At 33.2% G+C, this 19175-nt stretch overlaps 2 protein-coding genes across 6 annotated transcripts in view; both read left to right on the top strand.

Annotated features, from left to right (window-relative positions):
• Positions 1–7256, top strand: part of LOC126713928 (uncharacterized) — a 31112-nt gene extending 23856 nt beyond the window's left edge. For all 4 annotated transcript variants that reach the window (XM_050413892.1, XM_050413891.1, XM_050413890.1 and 1 more), the window contains one exon: positions 6638–7256. The gene's annotated coding sequence lies outside the window, so the exon portion shown is untranslated. The remainder of the gene's footprint in view (positions 1–6637) is intronic.
• A 6198-nt stretch (positions 7257–13454) lies between these two features.
• Positions 13455–18988, top strand: LOC126713927 (uncharacterized). 2 transcript variants are annotated; one of them, XM_050413888.1, is made up of 5 exons: positions 13455–13768; positions 13901–13945; positions 14206–14496; positions 14582–14763; positions 18489–18592. In XM_050413888.1, exons 1-5 carry the CDS (start codon positions 13558–13560, stop codon positions 18495–18497), a joined length of 738 nt encoding a protein of 245 aa, XP_050269845.1. In that variant the 5' UTR covers positions 13455–13557; the 3' UTR covers positions 18498–18592. The 2 variants fall into 2 exon arrangements, with proteins under 2 accessions (XP_050269845.1, XP_050269844.1); XM_050413887.1 differs by having other exon boundaries at positions 13457–13768; positions 18494–18988.
• The last annotated feature ends 187 nt before the right edge of the window (positions 18989–19175 follow it).

The following is a 19175-nucleotide window of genomic DNA, read 5'->3' as shown; positions in this document are numbered from 1 at the left end:
CCAGATTTATTTTCAGACCAGAAACTGCCTCAAACCAAATAAGCACCATACGGAGAATCAGAATCTGATCTAGATCTGCATCACAAAAAATCAGAGTGACATCCGCAAAGAGATGAAACACCACCAAGGATCTTACCTCTAAATTTCCCACATGAAAGCCTTCACAGATATATTGAAATTTAACGTCATATCTATGTAGTACATGAGCAGGAAAGACAATAAACCAAGGACATTACCTATAATCTTGTAATTCAATCTGCTACGCTTGACTGGAATAGCTAGATTGACGTCATTGGTTGAGGGTAATGCTAAGTTTTGAATGGTTTAATATTTGGTTTTTGCTAGTATTATTGGACATTTGACAAGTCCTGTTGATGCTCACTAACGAACCTTTCTTACCTTTCTTTTTGAATTGAATTTGTGGTTTCCTTTAGGGGGAGGTTAAAGTGATAAACATCCTAAGTCCTATTAGCTTGGCAAGTGACCTTTACAAAATTATATTCAGGATTCTTTGCTCTAGCTTAAGAGTTCTGAAACTTTTTACATGTCTGAAGGGAAACTTCTGTGTGAGGACAGATCATGTGAGAGTGTTGATTACCAATGTTTGTGTTGAGGTATATTTTTTAATATGTAATAATTTCTTAATTGGTCCTTGCATATCCTCAAGAATATGTGATCATTAATCTAGACCTTAAGATCAATTATATCTCTCTAACATTTGATTCGCTCTAGTAAAGGGAGAAACCTTTGAGTATACCCCCTCTTTTTTATAAGTGAGAAACCTTCGAGTATCCCTCCATAGCTTTGTCCCTACCCTGGTGTGATTTATTTGAAATAATTTTTTTTTTATGCCAGCTTTAATCATTGAAGATTTAGGCTTAGGCCTTTAGCCTTTTACTTTAAGAATGTGGAATTAATAAATGGGTCTTTTCCTAAGCTGTAGTATAGGGTTATTGTCGCTCTCATTGTTGCCAGCTCAATTTACTAGCAGTTATTGTTGAATTAGTAATTCGGTTCTTTACTTTAAGAATATGCATTTTTATTTTCTTTATTTATGTCATATTTTATAGCTAGGATCAAATTTAATAGATTACTGATAGCAATTATGATGTAGGACAAAGGGACTTTGTTCTTGGTACAAAATGTCACTGGTTCCAATCCTATCATTCCTACCTTTTACTTCTCCTCATAAAGCCAAATCTGATACAGAAATTAATGGACAGCAACTTGTTTTGGGGTCTATGGAAGAACTAGGGTTAAGATTTTGATGGGAAAGGATTAGAAAATATTAGTGAATATATGGGTTTATAGTGAAGGGAAAAGGTAGCATTTGGAGAAGAAGCAAAGAGGAAAGACTTAGGGTTTGGGAGTTGTTTCTGGAATGAACAGTACCATTATTAGTGTTTTGAGGGGCTTCGGGAGAGCCATTTGATGAATGGGTAGTTAGGGGTTCAAAGGTTAGAATTGAGGGGTATGAATAAATGCAAATTCAGATTTACTCTTGGCAATAATTTGACTCAAAATTACTAGAAATTTCTAGGGAAAATAGAAAGATAGACATACCTCAGAATCACACCGAGGGGGACAAGGTTTCTCTTCAAACTAGTTTGGAGAGAAACCCTTCAAACTCTTCCTATATCTTTTTATTGTATTTAAATTTTGAAAATCTAACTGTTGGATTGCATGTTCTTTATGTTTTTAACACACGTCAAATTTCGTTCAAATCGGATGTTATTTACTATTTGATCAATGAACTTATTTTTTCTACATAATTTCAGATCACAAAAACTTGAAATCTAAACATTTGATTGATGACATAACTATTGATCTTTGATTTTCTTGAAATTTTGCAAGTATATCGGATATAATAAGAACATGTAATCCAATGATTAGATTTTCAAAATTCACATCCAATAAAAAGATATTGGTGGAGTTTGAAGGGTTTCTCTTCAAACTAATTTGGAGAGAAACCTTTTCCCACCGAGGGTACCTTGATATTACATCTTGGGAAGGGTTGCATCACACAATCCTTAAGAGCAATAATAAATCCTTATATATATATATATATATATATATGGGTGGCTAATACCTACTCCTAATAGAATTGGAGTTCTTGAAACCCCCCCAAACTAAATAACTAAATTCACAAATAAAAAGTAAAAACCCAATTACTTGATAAAAGCAAAATAATACCCAATGGACTAGTACAGCCCATATTCAGAACCATAAAATTATAGAATGCTTGACAGAAATCAATAAAACTCCAGAATTATTGTAATATTCTATCATAATTTTTAGTGTATCTTTGATGTCTTGGCAAACAGGATCCAATGCTGTATCCAGCCTCCAAGCCCCTTTGGTGGTTTTGAATTTTTCCAAATGCATCAGAATTAGTGGATACATGAGATTATTAATCTACATTTATATATATATATATATATATATACACTTAATAGGAAAGGCAGGGAGAGAGAGAGAGACTTGGGGAGATTTCATTTGTGTGATTGGAGCATGTTTTGGTGGAAGAGAATAGATAACTGCAATAAAAGGACTTGATGACATATGCAGGCTGTACATGCTCCCTCCATTGTTTATGGATCCTAATGCCCCCTCCGTGATGTCTTGGCAAACATGATGCATTGGCAAACATGAACAATGCATTGAGCCTCCAAGCCCCTTCGGAGGTTTTGAATTTTGCCAAATGCATCAGAATTAATGGATACACGACATTATTAATCTACATCCTTATATGTACTTAATTTTTTTTAATAAGTAAGAATGATATATATAAAAAAGGCTACTTATGCAGGAAAAGTACAGAGCAAACCCAAAATTTACAAGAAAAGGAAAAAAGAGAAATGAAACAGAAGAAAACCAAGCAACAATTTAATTACAAAAGAGAAGAGAGCTAAGAAAAGAAGGGAGAGAATCATTGGTTGTGAGTCCCCAAGCCTGACACCAGTCAAATAGAGTTCCATAAAAGAAGCAAGCATCTGATCTCCAGAATTGTCCAAATCTTCAAAAGTCCGCCGATTTTGCTCCTTCCAAAGACCATAGTAAACACAACGGAACTAATTCCTTATATGAGACAAATGCTTCCCCAACTAATTCCACTAGCCAAAAAGCAAATCTGGAATCGATCTAGGTATGACCCTCGAAAATCCAAAAGTTGTAAAAACAATGCTCCACAACCGATAAGCCATCTCACAATGAAGTAGTAAGTGATCCACCATCTCCCCACAACGGCAACACATAATGCACCAATTCACAAAATCAAAACCCCTCAGTCTTAGGTTATCACCTGTTAGCATCTTATTCCAAGTTACAGACCAAACGAAAAAGGAAACACACTGAGGGACCTTAACTTTCCAAATACCTTTTCAAGGAAAGACAACAGAGGGAGAATCTCGCGACTTGATATAAAACGACCGGATGTCAAAATCCCTATTAGGCTTCAACTTTCATCTTATCCGGTCTCCAATATCCATTGAAGGAATATTAAGCCCTGTTTGGATGGTGAGTGAGTGATATCTCATCACTCATCACCCAAAACTTATCACTCAAAACTCATCACCCATAACTCATTTTTTATCACTTGAAAATCCCCAACTTATACACCACCTCTGTTTGGCCCTTAAAACCGGTTATGTTTTCATTCTAAAAACTCAAAATTGTCAACTTTTTGTGGGATCCATGGACTGACTTGGTGCAGTGAGCACAAAATGGCTACCCGCGTCATTAATGGAACCCCTTCTTCTCCCTCATATCTCACTGCATTTTCAGCTCAATCATGAAGCACAATACCCACATAAAAATTGCAGAGCAACAACTCTTTACTGGCTTACAATGGAAAAAAAAAAAAAAATTTGCACAGAGCATATTTTTGTCTTCCCCGCTCCAAATCTCAGATTGTTTTGCCTAACCCACAGCCCAGATTTGCTCTCTTCCCCACTCCAAATCTCTCTCTCTCTCTCTCTCTTCTTATTCTTCTTTTTTATCTTTTTTTTTTTTTTTTTTTTTACCCATAGCCCATATTTTCTCTCTTTCCCACTCCAAATTTCAGATTTTTTTTCCCTCTTTCCCACAGCACAAAAACAACCAATACAAACTCTCTTAAACATACAAACATAAACTCATAGATACCCAACCTGGAACCACGTCTATGCCGTCGAGATGATAACCCACAACCTGGAACCACGAGACCCACTGCCGAGACGGAGATGGAGACAGAGACGGAGCAGAAGGAAGACTTGAGTTTCAGCTGGAGTGGCAGATTGGAACTGTGAGAGTAATGGGTTGTGTTAATGGCAAATGGGTATGGAGAGAAGAGAGTGGCTTGGGAAGAGCAGAGGAAGAGGAAAAAAAAGAAGAAAGAAAGAAAAGAGATGGTCTGGTAGAGAAGAGAGCCATTGGTAGCTATTGGAGCCGGCAAGGAAAAGACAGGACACAGACAATGGGGCCCACCATATGAATATATTTACAAAAATGCTACCATTACTCTGTTTCCATAACTCAAAAACACATTTTTTTTGTTTTCATTTTCACTCACCCATAACTCATTTAGGTGAGTTTTGAGTGATGGAAACAAAAATTGAAAACAAATCCAAACAAGTGTAGCATGCATGGGACCCACAAATTTTGATTAATGAGTGATGAGTGATGAAAAACACAAAATCCAAACACCCCCTTAGCTTCCAAAATATGAAGAAAGTTCACCCCTTCATCCATGTCCCAATCATTAAAGTCAGAGGCCTCTTTGTCAATAGCAATACCATATAGCCTCGGGAAAGCCAATTGGAAAGGTTGATCCCATACCCATCCTGCCAAAATCTCACTTATTCCCCATCCCAACAAAAAATTGAGTATTTTTGCTAAAACCTCCCAACCCGTACGAATACCCTCTACATAAACCACACCCATGAGCTTCCCTACCCAGCTTAGAAGTCCATCCCTCCCACTCTTCCCCAAACTTTGAAGCTACCGCCCTCGTCCACAGCCGAGTCTCCTTGTTCCCAAATCGCCAAAGCTATTTCCCTAATAAGGCCTTATTGAAAGTAGTTAGTTTTCTTATACCTAAACCACTGTTGGCCATAGGCCCAAATACTTTATCCCATCTTACCAAATGAGTCTTGCTATCACTCTACAAAAAGTTCCTTTGCAACTTTTCAATTCTATTTGTCATATGAGTAGGAATGATGAAGAGTGATAGAAAATAGGTAGGAAGACTAGATAACACACTCTTGAGCAGCATCAATCTACCCTCCTTAGACAAATACAACTTCTTCCATCCGGCCAACTTTCGCTCAATTTTTTCCAGAATAGGATTACTTCTTCCTCCTTAGAAGTAAACAATGTGTATTGTACCCCATTACTACACATGAGAAGTTTTTAGGAGACACTAAAGCACCATTTTTTTATTTGGTTTGATTGAAGCACCACATTAATAATTACGATTGGGATGGTTGGTGGCTGGTTATCTGTTTGAATTGGGTCACAATGTGTATTGTACCCTGTTCCTGCACATGAGAAATTTTTAGGTGCCACTAAAGCACCATTTTTTTGGTTGAATTGAAGTACCATTTTAGTATTCTCAAGATTTGAATGGTTGGTGGTCAGCTACTGTTTGAACTGGGTCTATGGTTTTATCCTTATACTCTTGTGTCTGCTTACTAAATTTTAAAACAAGTTGATTCATTCCTGTTCTGGGTGCTGCTGTAGGAATGATAGTTGTACACCTTTTCTTGCATATGTTTTGACATCACTATGGAAATTTAGTATGATCTTTAAATGGATGATTGATACCGCTTGTCAAAAGAGAAAATGAAACCTGACCATATTTTGGAGTTTTTTTTTTTTTTTTTTTTTTTTTAATAATGTTTTTTAAATTTTAATATTTTTTTCTCTGAGTCTGAACTCACTTGTATTTTTAAATATGAATTTATGACCAATTGAATAAAAGAGTTTGACTTTTTGTTCTGTTCTTTAAATCTAATGTATTAATTTAATTTACTGTTGCCAAAAGGTTTTTTTTTTTTTTTTTCTTAAAGTGACAATGTGTGTGATTGAAATGGATAACAATTTTCCCAGTTGATGATTGTTATTGTTTCGGAGCTGTTGCTTGTGAGCATTAACCACCATACATCTCATAAATATGACTTGTACAAACTTGGTTCCCTGTTATTCTCCCAATACAAATCCATGCATTGAATGGTGTTTTTTTGGCAAAAGTGATATGGATAGGGATTGAACCCTGGGAGCAAACCCCGCGGAAAGGGCAGAGTGCCCTGGATTAAATGGGGTTGGTAAGTATTAAAATTAGACAATTTTATGGTGTCTAAAAATTTTCAAAAATGGACATTGCTCTAAGTGGAATAGTGTGTCCATTCCGTATAGAAGTCAAAACATTAACGTGTGACATCCTGTTTTGAAATTGCTCGTTTTCAAAGTACAATTTTTTAAAATCTTATGTTTTTCTAGGTACGTTTTCGAAGCAACCAATTTTCAAAAAAATGAAAAAAATTAAATTCTACTTGATGGAAGGACCACTGTCCCGTCTGAATGTTTTGCATGTTATGCTTCACTGCACTAAATGTTATTGTTATTGTTTAATTATCTTTGTTTATGTTTTAACTTTTAGGAAACATAGAATCGTGGAAACCAGTTGGATACCTGTCAAGGAGTTCCAAATCTGAAGATTGATCCTTTTAACAACTCAAAGCCACCTCTGCTGTGCGGTCTGCTTCCATGTGCTGCAAGACAACTCTGCCCTAGACGTTGAACTTGTTGCTGTCGCATTATCTGTTTCCCCTATTTCTGGAGCATGCATCAAGTCTAGGTTTGTATATTGGAGGACTAAACTGTCATTCAACATGGACAGTGATATGAGACAGCATAAGTTGCTTTATCTGTTGCAAAATTGTGTCCGATTTGGATGAAACTCCATAATAATTCTTCACTATCAGGTTCAAAACTCTTGATATTTGTAAATTGTTCCCACTTTGACCCAATACGCATAAACGGGGGTGGTTACCCATAGAAACGTTTGATGCTTCTGCTTAAAATGTTGAATGTTATATTTAGTTTTCATGGAAAACATGAAACTCTAGTTGTCAATTGTCTAAACACTATGGCCTCTATTCTTTGCTATTAAGATGACTAGCATGTTTTTTATATGGCAAGCTGGTGAGACATCAAGATGCACTAAGATCAGTGTTAAATTTGAATTTCAAATGTTATTGTTGTAATTTTATTTTGATTGAGGATTTGGTGGAATTATGTTTTGTTTTTGAATTACTTTCCTCTTTGATGTACTCATTGAAAGCATATTGAAAAGGGTTCTTGTAAACATAGAAGGCTTTACTTTAATGGATAAAGTTTTGTATCAGAAAATTTTCGATTGCTTGGTGTTGATTCCTGGCGGCGTAGGTATTTGTTCTTAAGTATTTTAGCAAACTTTAAGCGTGGAATTTTAGATCTATCTTTTACTTTCTTTTCATTTCCCCCGTTATGACCTTTTCGATATTGTCCGTCATCAACTTGGTATTATAGCATTTCAAAGCATAGACACGTTCAATTAAGCTCATGACTGGCCAAAAGAGACCGGACATGTGCATGACAATTGACGTGAGATTCCCTTGAAATTTAGAGAAAATGGAGGAGCAAGGTTCGATTGACACTCTAAAGTGGGGATTGAACTGCTAATGGGGGAGCCTTCTAGTTCTCGATTGATAGTTTAGCTTCTAATTCCTAAACTTGCTCTATTTTGGTTCCTAACAGGACTAGGGCAATTATTGTTTAAAAATACACTCACTATTTGGAAAATAAAGAAAAAAATGTACTTTGAAATTACCTACTAACATAACTAACCAAGATGTTATTGTTTATTGATTTGTTGAAAGTTCTCATAGACTTAAAAAACCAATCAAACAACTTTAAATTCCTTTTCAACAGAATCTTGTATTGACATTGTTAATCCATTCAAGAAAAAGCAACTATTCGTTCACCCCAAATGGTAGAAACCTTTAAAGAATAACACCCAAAGAATACTGAATTCTGATACCAACTTCATAATGCTAAAACAATCGAAATCTTCAATATAATTTACAATACTTCCAATTTTTTCACGAAGAAATACCTATTACATTATTTCTTAGAAACTTGACCCACATCCAAATTAACAATATCCCAATACCTAAAAGAATCAAAATATATAACACCCAGATCACATAGCTACTTTGTTGCAGAAGTTGATCAAACTTTAGCAGAAAATTGATCAAAATGATTGGTCATATATCTCCTTTGCCACTAACCAGATCAAACAACATCATTTAAGTTTAGTTGAGACCTGCTCCTTTGTACCCAAACCACCGTAAGCTGTCATTCCAAAACCCAAATAAGCCCCGCTTCACTCTTTAGAATTAATATCTAAGACCCGTCGTAATGAAGTAAGAAAAAGTGTTAATCACATCTATATTATATGCCAAACGGACTAAAGAAACATAATTGAATTATAAAAGAAAATGCAAAGAGAGATGGTAAAGATGAATTATAAAATAAAATAGAAAGAGTGGATGCTATTGCACAGTTAGCGGGGTAGCAATGCTAAACGCTAATTTGTGTCAAATGGTGAAATGGTTAGACATTCAAATATTCATATGAGCATAAAGTCCAAGTTTTATTTTCCCTTCTTTGTAAGACATTCAACTCATGCAACTCATTATTCTATTAAAAGGAAAAGAACAATACTCAAGTAAACTCTTATCATTTAAACTGTTTAAATTTCACCATTATTTGCAATAACATTACCACATACTATCTCATCAACCAATCGAATAATAACATCTTCCTCATGAGGATATACAACCTTTGATCAAACTCAAACTTATTACAATGAGACGAATCTCCCCACACATCATCTATAGCCTACCAAACGACACGTTTATCTCCCTGAAGTCAAAAGCAGAACCCAATGTAAAGGCTTACTAAAATAGATATGACAAGAAGACTTAGTAAATTGCTTCATCATCCAAATAAATCTTTAACTTTTGTATTTTTCAAAAAGACCTTAAATGAGAAACTATGAAATCTTTATCGACAAGCTATAAACACAAGACATAACTTCTCATCATCAAGCAATAGTGCTCAAGTCTATATGTTAGTTCAAAGCTACTAACTTCTAGGAATACTAGGGTCCTTAGACATATTAAACGACAATTTAACATTATACTCATCATATGAACCTAATGGTTTAATGTCATGCTCACTCATGACTCATGAGTCACTTGAGTCAAAGTAACCTTATCAAAATTAGTGGAGGAACATAATTTGTTCTCCATTTTTCTTAATTATATCAACACCCAAACTTGCAGCCATAGTTAGTCTCCAATTTCTTTACTTAAAAAAAAATCTATTCATATTAATTGGTAAATTAACCAGTAAAACTAAATAAAAGAAGAAAAAAAAAATGTGTATATATCAACCTCAAAGTTTAAGGATTATAATCAAGAAAATAAAATGAGAGAAAGAGAGAGCTTCCGTTGCCTCCAACTGATATCACGAGTAGCATCGAGGACCTCAAGGGACTAATGGTTCATAAATGAGTTGGCAATATTTTGTGAAGTGATTTACACATTCTATACAATAACACCGGGTACACCATTTAAGTTTAGATATTTATTGACTTTTATATATATATATATACATATATTAATGTTGTAGGGGCATGTAGTGTGGGCCAATTGAGCATTTTATTTTATTCTCTTTGTGATAACCTTTTTATTTTTATTTTTATAATTCGATAGTTATAATGGAGGAGGAGGAATTTGTTTTAAACATCTCCGTTAGAAACCTTAAAAAATGCCAATTGAACTACAACGATCTTAATGTGATAACTTAATAATTTTTTTTTATAAATAACGAAAGTTTATTAATCAAAATATGTAAGTACAGTGATAACTTAAGAATTAATGATTTATTTATTTATTTTATAATTCCTACTACTTAGTGGGGCTCGCAATTATTAGCTTTTTTTTTTTTTTTTTTGGGGGAGGGGGGGGGGGGGGGGGGGGGTGGTGGTTGATTATTCATGTTGTTCTTTGTTTCCCCTCTCATCATCCATATTTAAGTATGTTGCCTGTTGGTAGAAACAAACAAATAACAAGAGAGTGAAGGTGGAGCAAGAACTAATTATTATAATAAGACAGCTATCTAGCTAGGAATTTGAGGAGGATAAAATTAAGATATCTGCTATTCTGCTTAAAAAAGGAAAAAAAAAAAAAGAAATTAAAGGAAGCAGATGGACCCAATCTGACAGCATACAGAATCTATCCCTTTCATGAAACCTACGTTGCATGTGAATCAGACAAAGCTGATGGCTATGATGAGCCCTAAGTGGGACCCTTCTGCTTCCATATTGTGAGGACCTCTACCCTCACTGCTCACTCATGCTCACGAGGTTGATGATAAACACATGACATGCTCAATAACAAACACATCAATGCCATTCTCACACGCTCACAACTCTTCCAAACTAGCTAGTCCCCCCACTTCCCCATCTTTTTCTTTTTTTTTTTGCTGTCCACTATTATTGTGTACAGCCCACACTGAAGAGTGAAGACAACCCAACAATCATATCCACTTGGATCAACTTTTGAAGACCATATCTTGAAGACCAACAATCATTATTTTCTGAGATGATCTATTATTGACAATATTTTTCCTGGTATTAATAACAAAATGTCACCTCAACAATTATAGAAAAGAAAATGAAAAATTCTTTCCATTGGGCTACACGATTTTATTGGTCAAGTATGAACAATTATTATATTTATAGATTTATCAAAAATGATTTATAATATATCAATGTTAGACCTTGGTTGAACTTCAATATGATTTTGAAAATCTTGAACTTATCACTTTTCTGGTTCTTTAAACGATTTGGATTTCTAAACCATGAAAAGTCACAACTTTTGTTATAATTATCTTATGTGGCAGATTGTTACTGTTTATCTGTCACTTTCATTTAAACCCACTATTTTTTCTCCACCACTTATAGTCTACTATGTGGATAGTTGTGGTAAAAGTTGTGAGTTTTATACGGTCCTAAAATTTTTGTTATTTGACTAACTCAATAGGATGTAAAAGAGCTATTTTAGGACCACAAACTTTAGCACACCCTTTCGCACAAGTATTCTATGTTGTAAATTATGAGTGATTATCTCACTATCTCATGGACTCATCACTTTTTCTCTATCACTTACAATTAGCCACATAGGATATTTGTAGAAAATATATGGTACAGTTGTCCTAGAATTATTGGGTGTAAAATTGGGAATGATTGAAAATTTTATCTTTTTGAAGTTAGGCTGTGTTTGGTTCAACAGAAAATGGTTTAAACTTTCATTTGTTATAAAATATTTTTCACTTCACCCAAAACTTATTAACCAAACCACCACCTCCCATCCCCCAATGTCAGTTACCAAACTACCACCTCTCACTAACGTCCATGGTCTTCCGTTGTCAATCACCATAGTCGATTGCCGATCATTTTTTTTTTTTTTTTATCTAAAATTCTTTTAAAAAAAATTATATATGTACTTGGAAAATAAGAAAATGTGAAAAAGTTTTCCATATAGCATTTTCAAAAATGCACCAAATACTAAAAATATTTTAGTGTCTCAAAATGGCTTACCAAAAGTGACGTCAATTGAGGGAAATATATCTATGCCTTCGGCTTTTTAAATTCAAAAAAATTCAAATTTTATGTGGTGCCCAAAGACTGTGTGGGCTTGAGCTTTCCTAACCATAACTTAAAAATCATGTACGGGTAGAGTCAGGGACTCCTATCTTTGTCTGGAACATTTGCTGCAAAATTTGTTTCTTCAGCCACTTCTATTTGCTAGAAAGAAAGTTTTTTCTGTGAGTCATTAATACGTAAAAATATCTGAAAGTTTTTTTTTCAAGCTTTTCATGGTACTTCGATCATTACATGACAAGGTGTCATTAAAGAGCACATGCATCACTTTGCTTCTTGTTCTATGTACCCAGTTTTGTACAGTTGTCTTTCTTGTTTATCATTTTCCATGTAAAAGATTATCCATTGCAGAGAAACAAAAGTTGTACTCAATTGGAACCCAAAAGAAAAAAAAAATTGTACTAAATTTGATTATAAAAGTTTTGAGGACTCGTCTCTGCCAATTTCAGTAGGTTTCCATAAAAAGACCAATCATATATCCACCAAATGCATTAAATAATTTTCTTAATAGGGAAAAGAATGTTATTGCATCAACATCCAAACCACAAAATTTGATGGAGTGTGTAACTACTAACTAGATGTTTATTAATACAACGTACGCTTATTATTCTATTGTTAGCCTTTCTTTTCGCAATGCTAACAAAGAAAAATTGTGAGATACTGTTACTCGCCATTCTTGGAGCAAAAGCTACAAGAAATTGGTGACCCACCGATTAATTGTATGTATGGTCAATTATTTGTTGATCCGTAGACCATATATATATATATATATATATATATATATTCATTTTACAAAAACACTGGTGAGTCTCCAATGTAAATTATTTATAAAAAAGCTTACTTATGCATTGCCTGTCAGTGATAGATTTTACCACTTGAACAATAAGTTGCTTTGTCCTTCATTTCTTTTGACCAATATATAGGACTATTTTAATGCAGTCAATGGACACATAAAATACACCTAGAACTATAGTTTGTACATTTTCTTATCTTGCTTGGAAAAAAAAGTTGGAAACAAGCAGTAGAAATCAATATTTGAGGGTCCTAAACGGACTCATGTGAGATCTTAGAGCATCTTCAACAGTATTTTTAGATTCTCACCCAAATTTGACATAAAAACCTCATTTTTATTTTATTTAACTATTTTTTTAATTACATTTTCCAATAAAATCTTTATTTTATCTCTATTCCATTTAAATATTCATTTAAAAGTTTGGAAGAAAATTCTATCGTAAATTAAATAGATATCAAAATGCTCATACATAATTTTTGTTTAAATATTTATGATATGACAAAATTGAATTTTAGAAGATTAGATTTTAAAATGATAAGATTTTAAAAACTCTATTATAAAATTGTTCTAAGAATTATAAAAAATCTTAATCTTGAATCCGAAGCATGAAAGTTTTGAGAAATGTAACACCCCTCATAAAATTTTTACATGTCAGAATGCATTAGAAGCATTCATTTTTGAATTGAAATTGTGACTTCAAATCATTTCATTATAAAATTTATGTGTATGTTTGTGTGCGATACAGTGTGTGTAACAAATATCACCAAAAATTTATTAAAAAAAAAAAAACAAACAAACAACAGTAGAAGCAGTTAAGTCATCAGGCAAACAAACCATGTGTTACCAAAACAATAAACTAAGCATTAGTTTGAGACTTCGAGGCATATTTAGGAGACGTGGCCAAAAAAAAATACCGAAAAAGTAAAACACTTTATAAAAGCGAACCACATTTGAGAAGTAAAAAAGTGTTTGAAACCGTAAAAGCCCTTGGGAGTCCAGTTATAGCACCTTCATGGCTTCCACCATGGAACAGTCCGGACGAAGAGATGAATCAGAGTTCAGTTTGAAAGAATGGGCCGTCAAGGCACGTATTAGTCGTGAAAACACCAATTCCAGAAGGTATTCAGCATCAAATATCAGAAGTTTTAGAGAAGATGCGAGGTCTTTCAGATCAAATGTAACCATTTCAAGCACTGCTTCTTCACCTGGCTACTCCTTGAGAGGTTAAATATACTTATACCACTCTCTTTTTTCTTTTTCTTTTTCTTTTATTTTATTTTATTATTATTGCACAACTGGGTTTTTATTAGCTGTTTCTCTAAAAATTGTTCCTTATAATCTTTTTTTTTTTGCAGATGAAATTGACCCCTCAACATATTCATTTACCAATGCTCTTAAAGGTACATTTTGAACTAATCATGCAAGATGATCATAAAGTATTATATACTTCTTTTGTTCTTCTATACAAAACATCCATATTATTTGCTATAGGGTCCATATTTTTGTTCACCATAAAAGGACTCACAGGAATAGTTTTGATATTTTGAATGTCTCCCTTAGAAATATAATGTTAATTGAGCTACAGTACTTTTGAGTGTTCTTCTTTATCTTTTAGTTTTTGATACACATGGTAATGGTAGTAGTGGCTTTATATATGCAGCATTGCAGGCAAGGTCCGGTTATCCTAGCTGGGAATGCTTATCGCCAGACAGGTTTGCTTTGAATTCCAAGTGGAATGAAGCAGAAAAATATATATGCAATCCACTTTCAGGGGAAGTTCCCATGGAATGTTTATCTGCTAAAACACTAAGTGGAAGATCATTTCGTAACTCAACAAACAGAATTACAATGTCTGCGCCTCTAGTTTACTCATCCCATTCAAGACAAACCCAAACAAAGCCGAATTCAACTTCTACACAAGAAGCCTCAGTTCTCCAATTGCCAATTCCAGGTTCAAACACTACTTTTGCCTTGTATTTTTACATGTTTAATTGATTAGTAGGTCATAATCTTTACTCTAAATATTGTCTATTCAGAAAAGAGAACTGAGGGCATGAGGACTAGAGATGTTGGCACTCAAAGCACACCTCCTGATCTTAGTTCAAGCAGTCCTAGTCCTACTTCCACTCCTTCCATCATTGAGAGATCCATAAAGCGATGTGGACTAGAAGCCGGAGATTCACCTATTTCAAATGCAAAAATTATAACTGAGGAACCGGTATGTACTTCTTCTAGATTTTCATTTTGATACTAATGAACTACTAATCTAATTATATACTATAATTACAAGTGGTAGTCTAGCTAGCTAGTTTGGTTTAAGCCTAAAATTTATCGACGAGTAGTATAAGGTATCCAAAATTTCACTCTTTTTTTTTTTTTTTTTTTTTTTTTTACTGTGTGTAAGTATCCTCCTGAAAACTTGAACCCCAATCTTTACCTTCCACACCTCACAAACACTTATATTCGTGGAATGACCATTACACCAAGGATACACGATAGTATATCTCTCTTTAAGATATGTTTATTCATCCCAAAATATCCAACCTAATGAGGTTTAAGACTTTGTTATGCCTAATTTAATTATGAGAAATGTTAACAAATACCTTAAGAGCATTGATTTAGGGACTATTTTTATAAACATTTTATGAAAAAATGATTAAAAAAATTAATTTTTCTAACAATTTTTTATACTTTTTATAAAAGTGGTATTAAAATTTTTCTTAATATAATTTATTAACCATTACCTTAAAAACACTTAGTAATATATCCCATTAATTATAGCATGTAGCAATTGCAAGCGTCCTTTTCCTTGTCCCCCACCATCAAAAAAGGTAAATTAAGTAATTTCCAAATTAATGTTGCATTTTTCAAGATGGAACAACAATATCATGATTTGATGATTGTGAAATTTTTTGGGGTGCGACCAAAAGTTTTGAAACTTTTTATGACACTAACATTTTTCTGTAATTATACTCACTGCTTATACCCTACCAAGGTGGAGGACGAGAATTCAATTAATTGGGTATATAGGGTCTCTCTCTAGATTTGATGTGCACGTGTCCTGATGTCCCCTCCAGTACATGTTTCTTTCCTACATATAGCCTGCTAACTTTCAGCAACACGCCTCTGCTTTTTCCTCCCAATAATTGTACTCATATTCACAAAAACCCGGATCACCACTAGTTGATTTTTTCGATGGCAAGTAAACAGTAATGGTGGGTCTATATAATTGGCCGTGGGTATAAAGTATCCACTACTTATAATAGCGCTAATTAATAAATAATAAAATTAAGTATGCGAGTGATTATGTTTTTAGAATTATTCAAAAATTATACAGATTAGTATAAAAAGTCAATGGTAAAAACTCGGTGAAAAAGTCTTCTTTGTTTTAGATTTTTTATTTTTTAATAGAAAATGCTAAATTTACAAACTATTTTACAATTTTTTTTATAAAATGCTGATATAGTAAGTAGTTATTGAAATATAAAAAAATAATGTTAATAATGGGTTCAGATTATAACCAGTAAGAATTTGTCATACCAATAGTTTTTAAAAATATTATAAAAATTTTTTTGGAGTCCATAGCATTACTCATTTTCAATTTGGAAAAATAAAATACATTTTTGGTCTCTAAATTTTGACAATGTTTTAAATTTGGTCCTTAAGTTTTAAAAACTTCATTTTGATCTGTATATTTTTAAATTTGCAATCATTTTGGTCCATACCATAATCTCACTTACATAAACGCAATTTTAAGCTAGCAATGCAATCCATTAATCATATAAGTGTTCTTTGTAAGTGAGATGCAAGCAAGGACCAAAACGACAGCAAACTCAAAAATATAAGGATTAGAATGATGTTTTTAAGACTTGAGAACTAAATTGAAAACATTGCCAAAATATAAGGACAAAAAATGTATCTTGCCTTCCAATTTTCCATCCATTCTGTTGGCAAATGGAGAAGGATTCTTCTTCCCCAAAAATTTTGGGGTTACATTATTCCGATTAGTTTCTTTCGTATATTTGGAAAACTAGTCATATGTTTCAGGGCTGGTCACTAAAAATAATTGTACTGGGAAATACCATTTGGGGTGTCCTTGGACCTTGCATTCACAATAGAGAGAGACAAACGATTAGACCTATGAAACTAGATTTGTACCCCCAACTAAGGAGAATCTGTCATCTATTGACTATTGAGTCCTCAGGTAAAATGCAGCCTTGTGTGGTACTCATGGTTGTTTATACAGTGGCCATAGAGAAAAACTGAAAAAGTGACAGCATCTTATACTTTTCGTATATGCAAAGGGTGCAAATAATTAATAAAATAAATACATAAATGGTTAACGGAATCCAGTGTGTACAAAAGGAAAATGATGGATTTTGTTTGTGGTGAACATAGAAGTTTGCCTACAATTGATTATAATAGCTGAAACCCAAATAAAAATCGATGTGCCAATACGAATATATAAGGTGTTCAATCATCAATGTACTATGTATATATGACATCAACATGGTTAGTCTTTACAAACTTGGCCAATGGGTGATGCAAAAGGGAGAGATTGGATCTGCTTGTGCAAGTGAAGGTTTGGATCTCTTTGTATTTTTGAATTGAAATCATGTTTTCAACTTACGATTTTATTTCAAAAAATGAATGTATAACAAATATTATCCTTATATAAATTAGAAGAGTGCAGACACACAATGCATGCCATACAAAATATCTTACAATATAATTTCTCTCTTTTTTCTTTTTTTGAGATCTGAAGAAAACTTAATTCTTCTTATTGAAATTTAGAATTGATGTGTACAGAAGAAAAAACCCTTAAGAGAAGAATTTAAAGTCATCGGGTTATTTATTTATTTACTATCACTAGATTCATTACCAAAAAAGAAAAAGATCACTTAGATTCATTTATATTGTTATTCTTTCATTTATCAAAATGTCAAAAAATTTGAAATCGTTTTTCATAAGTAAAAGATTGTTTCTTAATTCCTTATAATAAAAAGGGTAAACTTTCTTTAATTGGGTAGGTTCAATTTGCATTATGTATTGTTTTAGATATAACATGTATAATTCAACTGATAAGATTCATATGAACGTTAGTGATAAAAAAAAAAACACAAAAAAGTAGGGAAATTGTACATTATTCACTTGTTTTTAAGGTGCGGTACCTCTACTAGTAACAAGGTTACACATGTCAATGACTTTATCACATCCTTTGACAACTCTGTCACATTAAGCAATAATTCCACAATTTTCTGGTATTTTTTTGTTTTATTTTATTATGGTAGACTGTGATAATCAAATGATTCATGTTTATTGTTTTTTATTTTAATTTTTTTTGGTCATTTTAGATAAGCATGCTTGATAATTAATGTGTCACATTCATTAATAGCTCATGTAACATTAAATTGTAACTTTACAATAGATATTATATCCAAAAACATTGAAGACGCCATAAAATTAAAAATTAAATTAAAAGTCCTCATGTTTCTCACTCCATGCTGGACATTTTTACTTCTTTAAACAAAATGACATGGAGTAAACTGTAGAAGTCAAAAGAAAAAGGGAGCAGTATCTTTCTTGGAATCTTGGGTCATTAAATTTGCTAATTCTTGTATAAAAATATTGCTAATTCTGCTTCTAGTACTAATTTAAGCCAAATAGAATTTTAGGTCATTAGACTTAGGGATCCTCCGACTCAAAATACTAGTTTGAGTTTAGCTAATTAGCAATATTAGTATTAATTTTAAGCCAAATAGATAGTATATTTTACCTAATTCCTTAATTTCTGAGTAAATGGACTTTCCTGAATTTTGTGGAGGTCATGACTCATGTTGATGTTAGTTGAACATTTCCTAATTTAGCCAAGTATATGAGATCATTAGTTGACAAACAATACTATGAAATATGACATTGATGTGAGTGTACCACATGGACTAGTGCAGGTGAAAGAAACAAGAGATACAAAAGAAACAAAAAGAGAAAAGGAAGAGAGAAGGAAGAAAGACGAGCAATTATGCAGCAGGCAAGCTGGGTGCTTATCATGGATGAGAAAGAAAAGGCAGAGAGAGAAACACAAAGCAAGAAAGAACAACAACATCTTTCTAAGACGTTTCAAAGGGTGTTAAAAGAAAACAGATAAAAAATGGTAAAGAATATTGGTGGCCAGGAAGATTCTCTTTCCTGACTCTTTTTTATTATTATCAGGGATTGTAGCAGTATAATGAGGTTGTCTCTCAAAAGAAAAAATGAGAGCAATCATGAAGTGATGGGGTCTATGGTGGTTGTTTTCTTCTTGGTTTTGTTGCTGTGTAGTGGTTCTTGGTGATGTTATGCTTTGTTTTACTTAGGGGTGAGATAGGCTGACAAACTGAGCTTCACGTGCATGCTTCTTTCTCTGCCTCAAGAATGGAATCGTTCCCAACCCCTCTCTCTCTCTCTCTCTCTCTCTCTCTCTCTCTCTCTCTCTCTCTGCATTTTACCTAAGAAATATTTTTCTTGGAAAAATTTTCTGGTCATTTACCCAATAATTTCTGCAAAACCAAATACACGTGTCAAAGGTAGGGATGGTAAGCAATAGCTACAAAATTTGGACTAATATATATTATATATACTAGCATATAACCA

This window comes from Quercus robur, chromosome 2 (genome assembly GCF_932294415.1).
Source record: "Quercus robur chromosome 2, dhQueRobu3.1, whole genome shotgun sequence".
Classification (NCBI taxonomy): domain Eukaryota; kingdom Viridiplantae; phylum Streptophyta; class Magnoliopsida; order Fagales; family Fagaceae; genus Quercus; species Quercus robur.
This window is presented reverse-complemented; position numbering and strand designations above follow the sequence as displayed.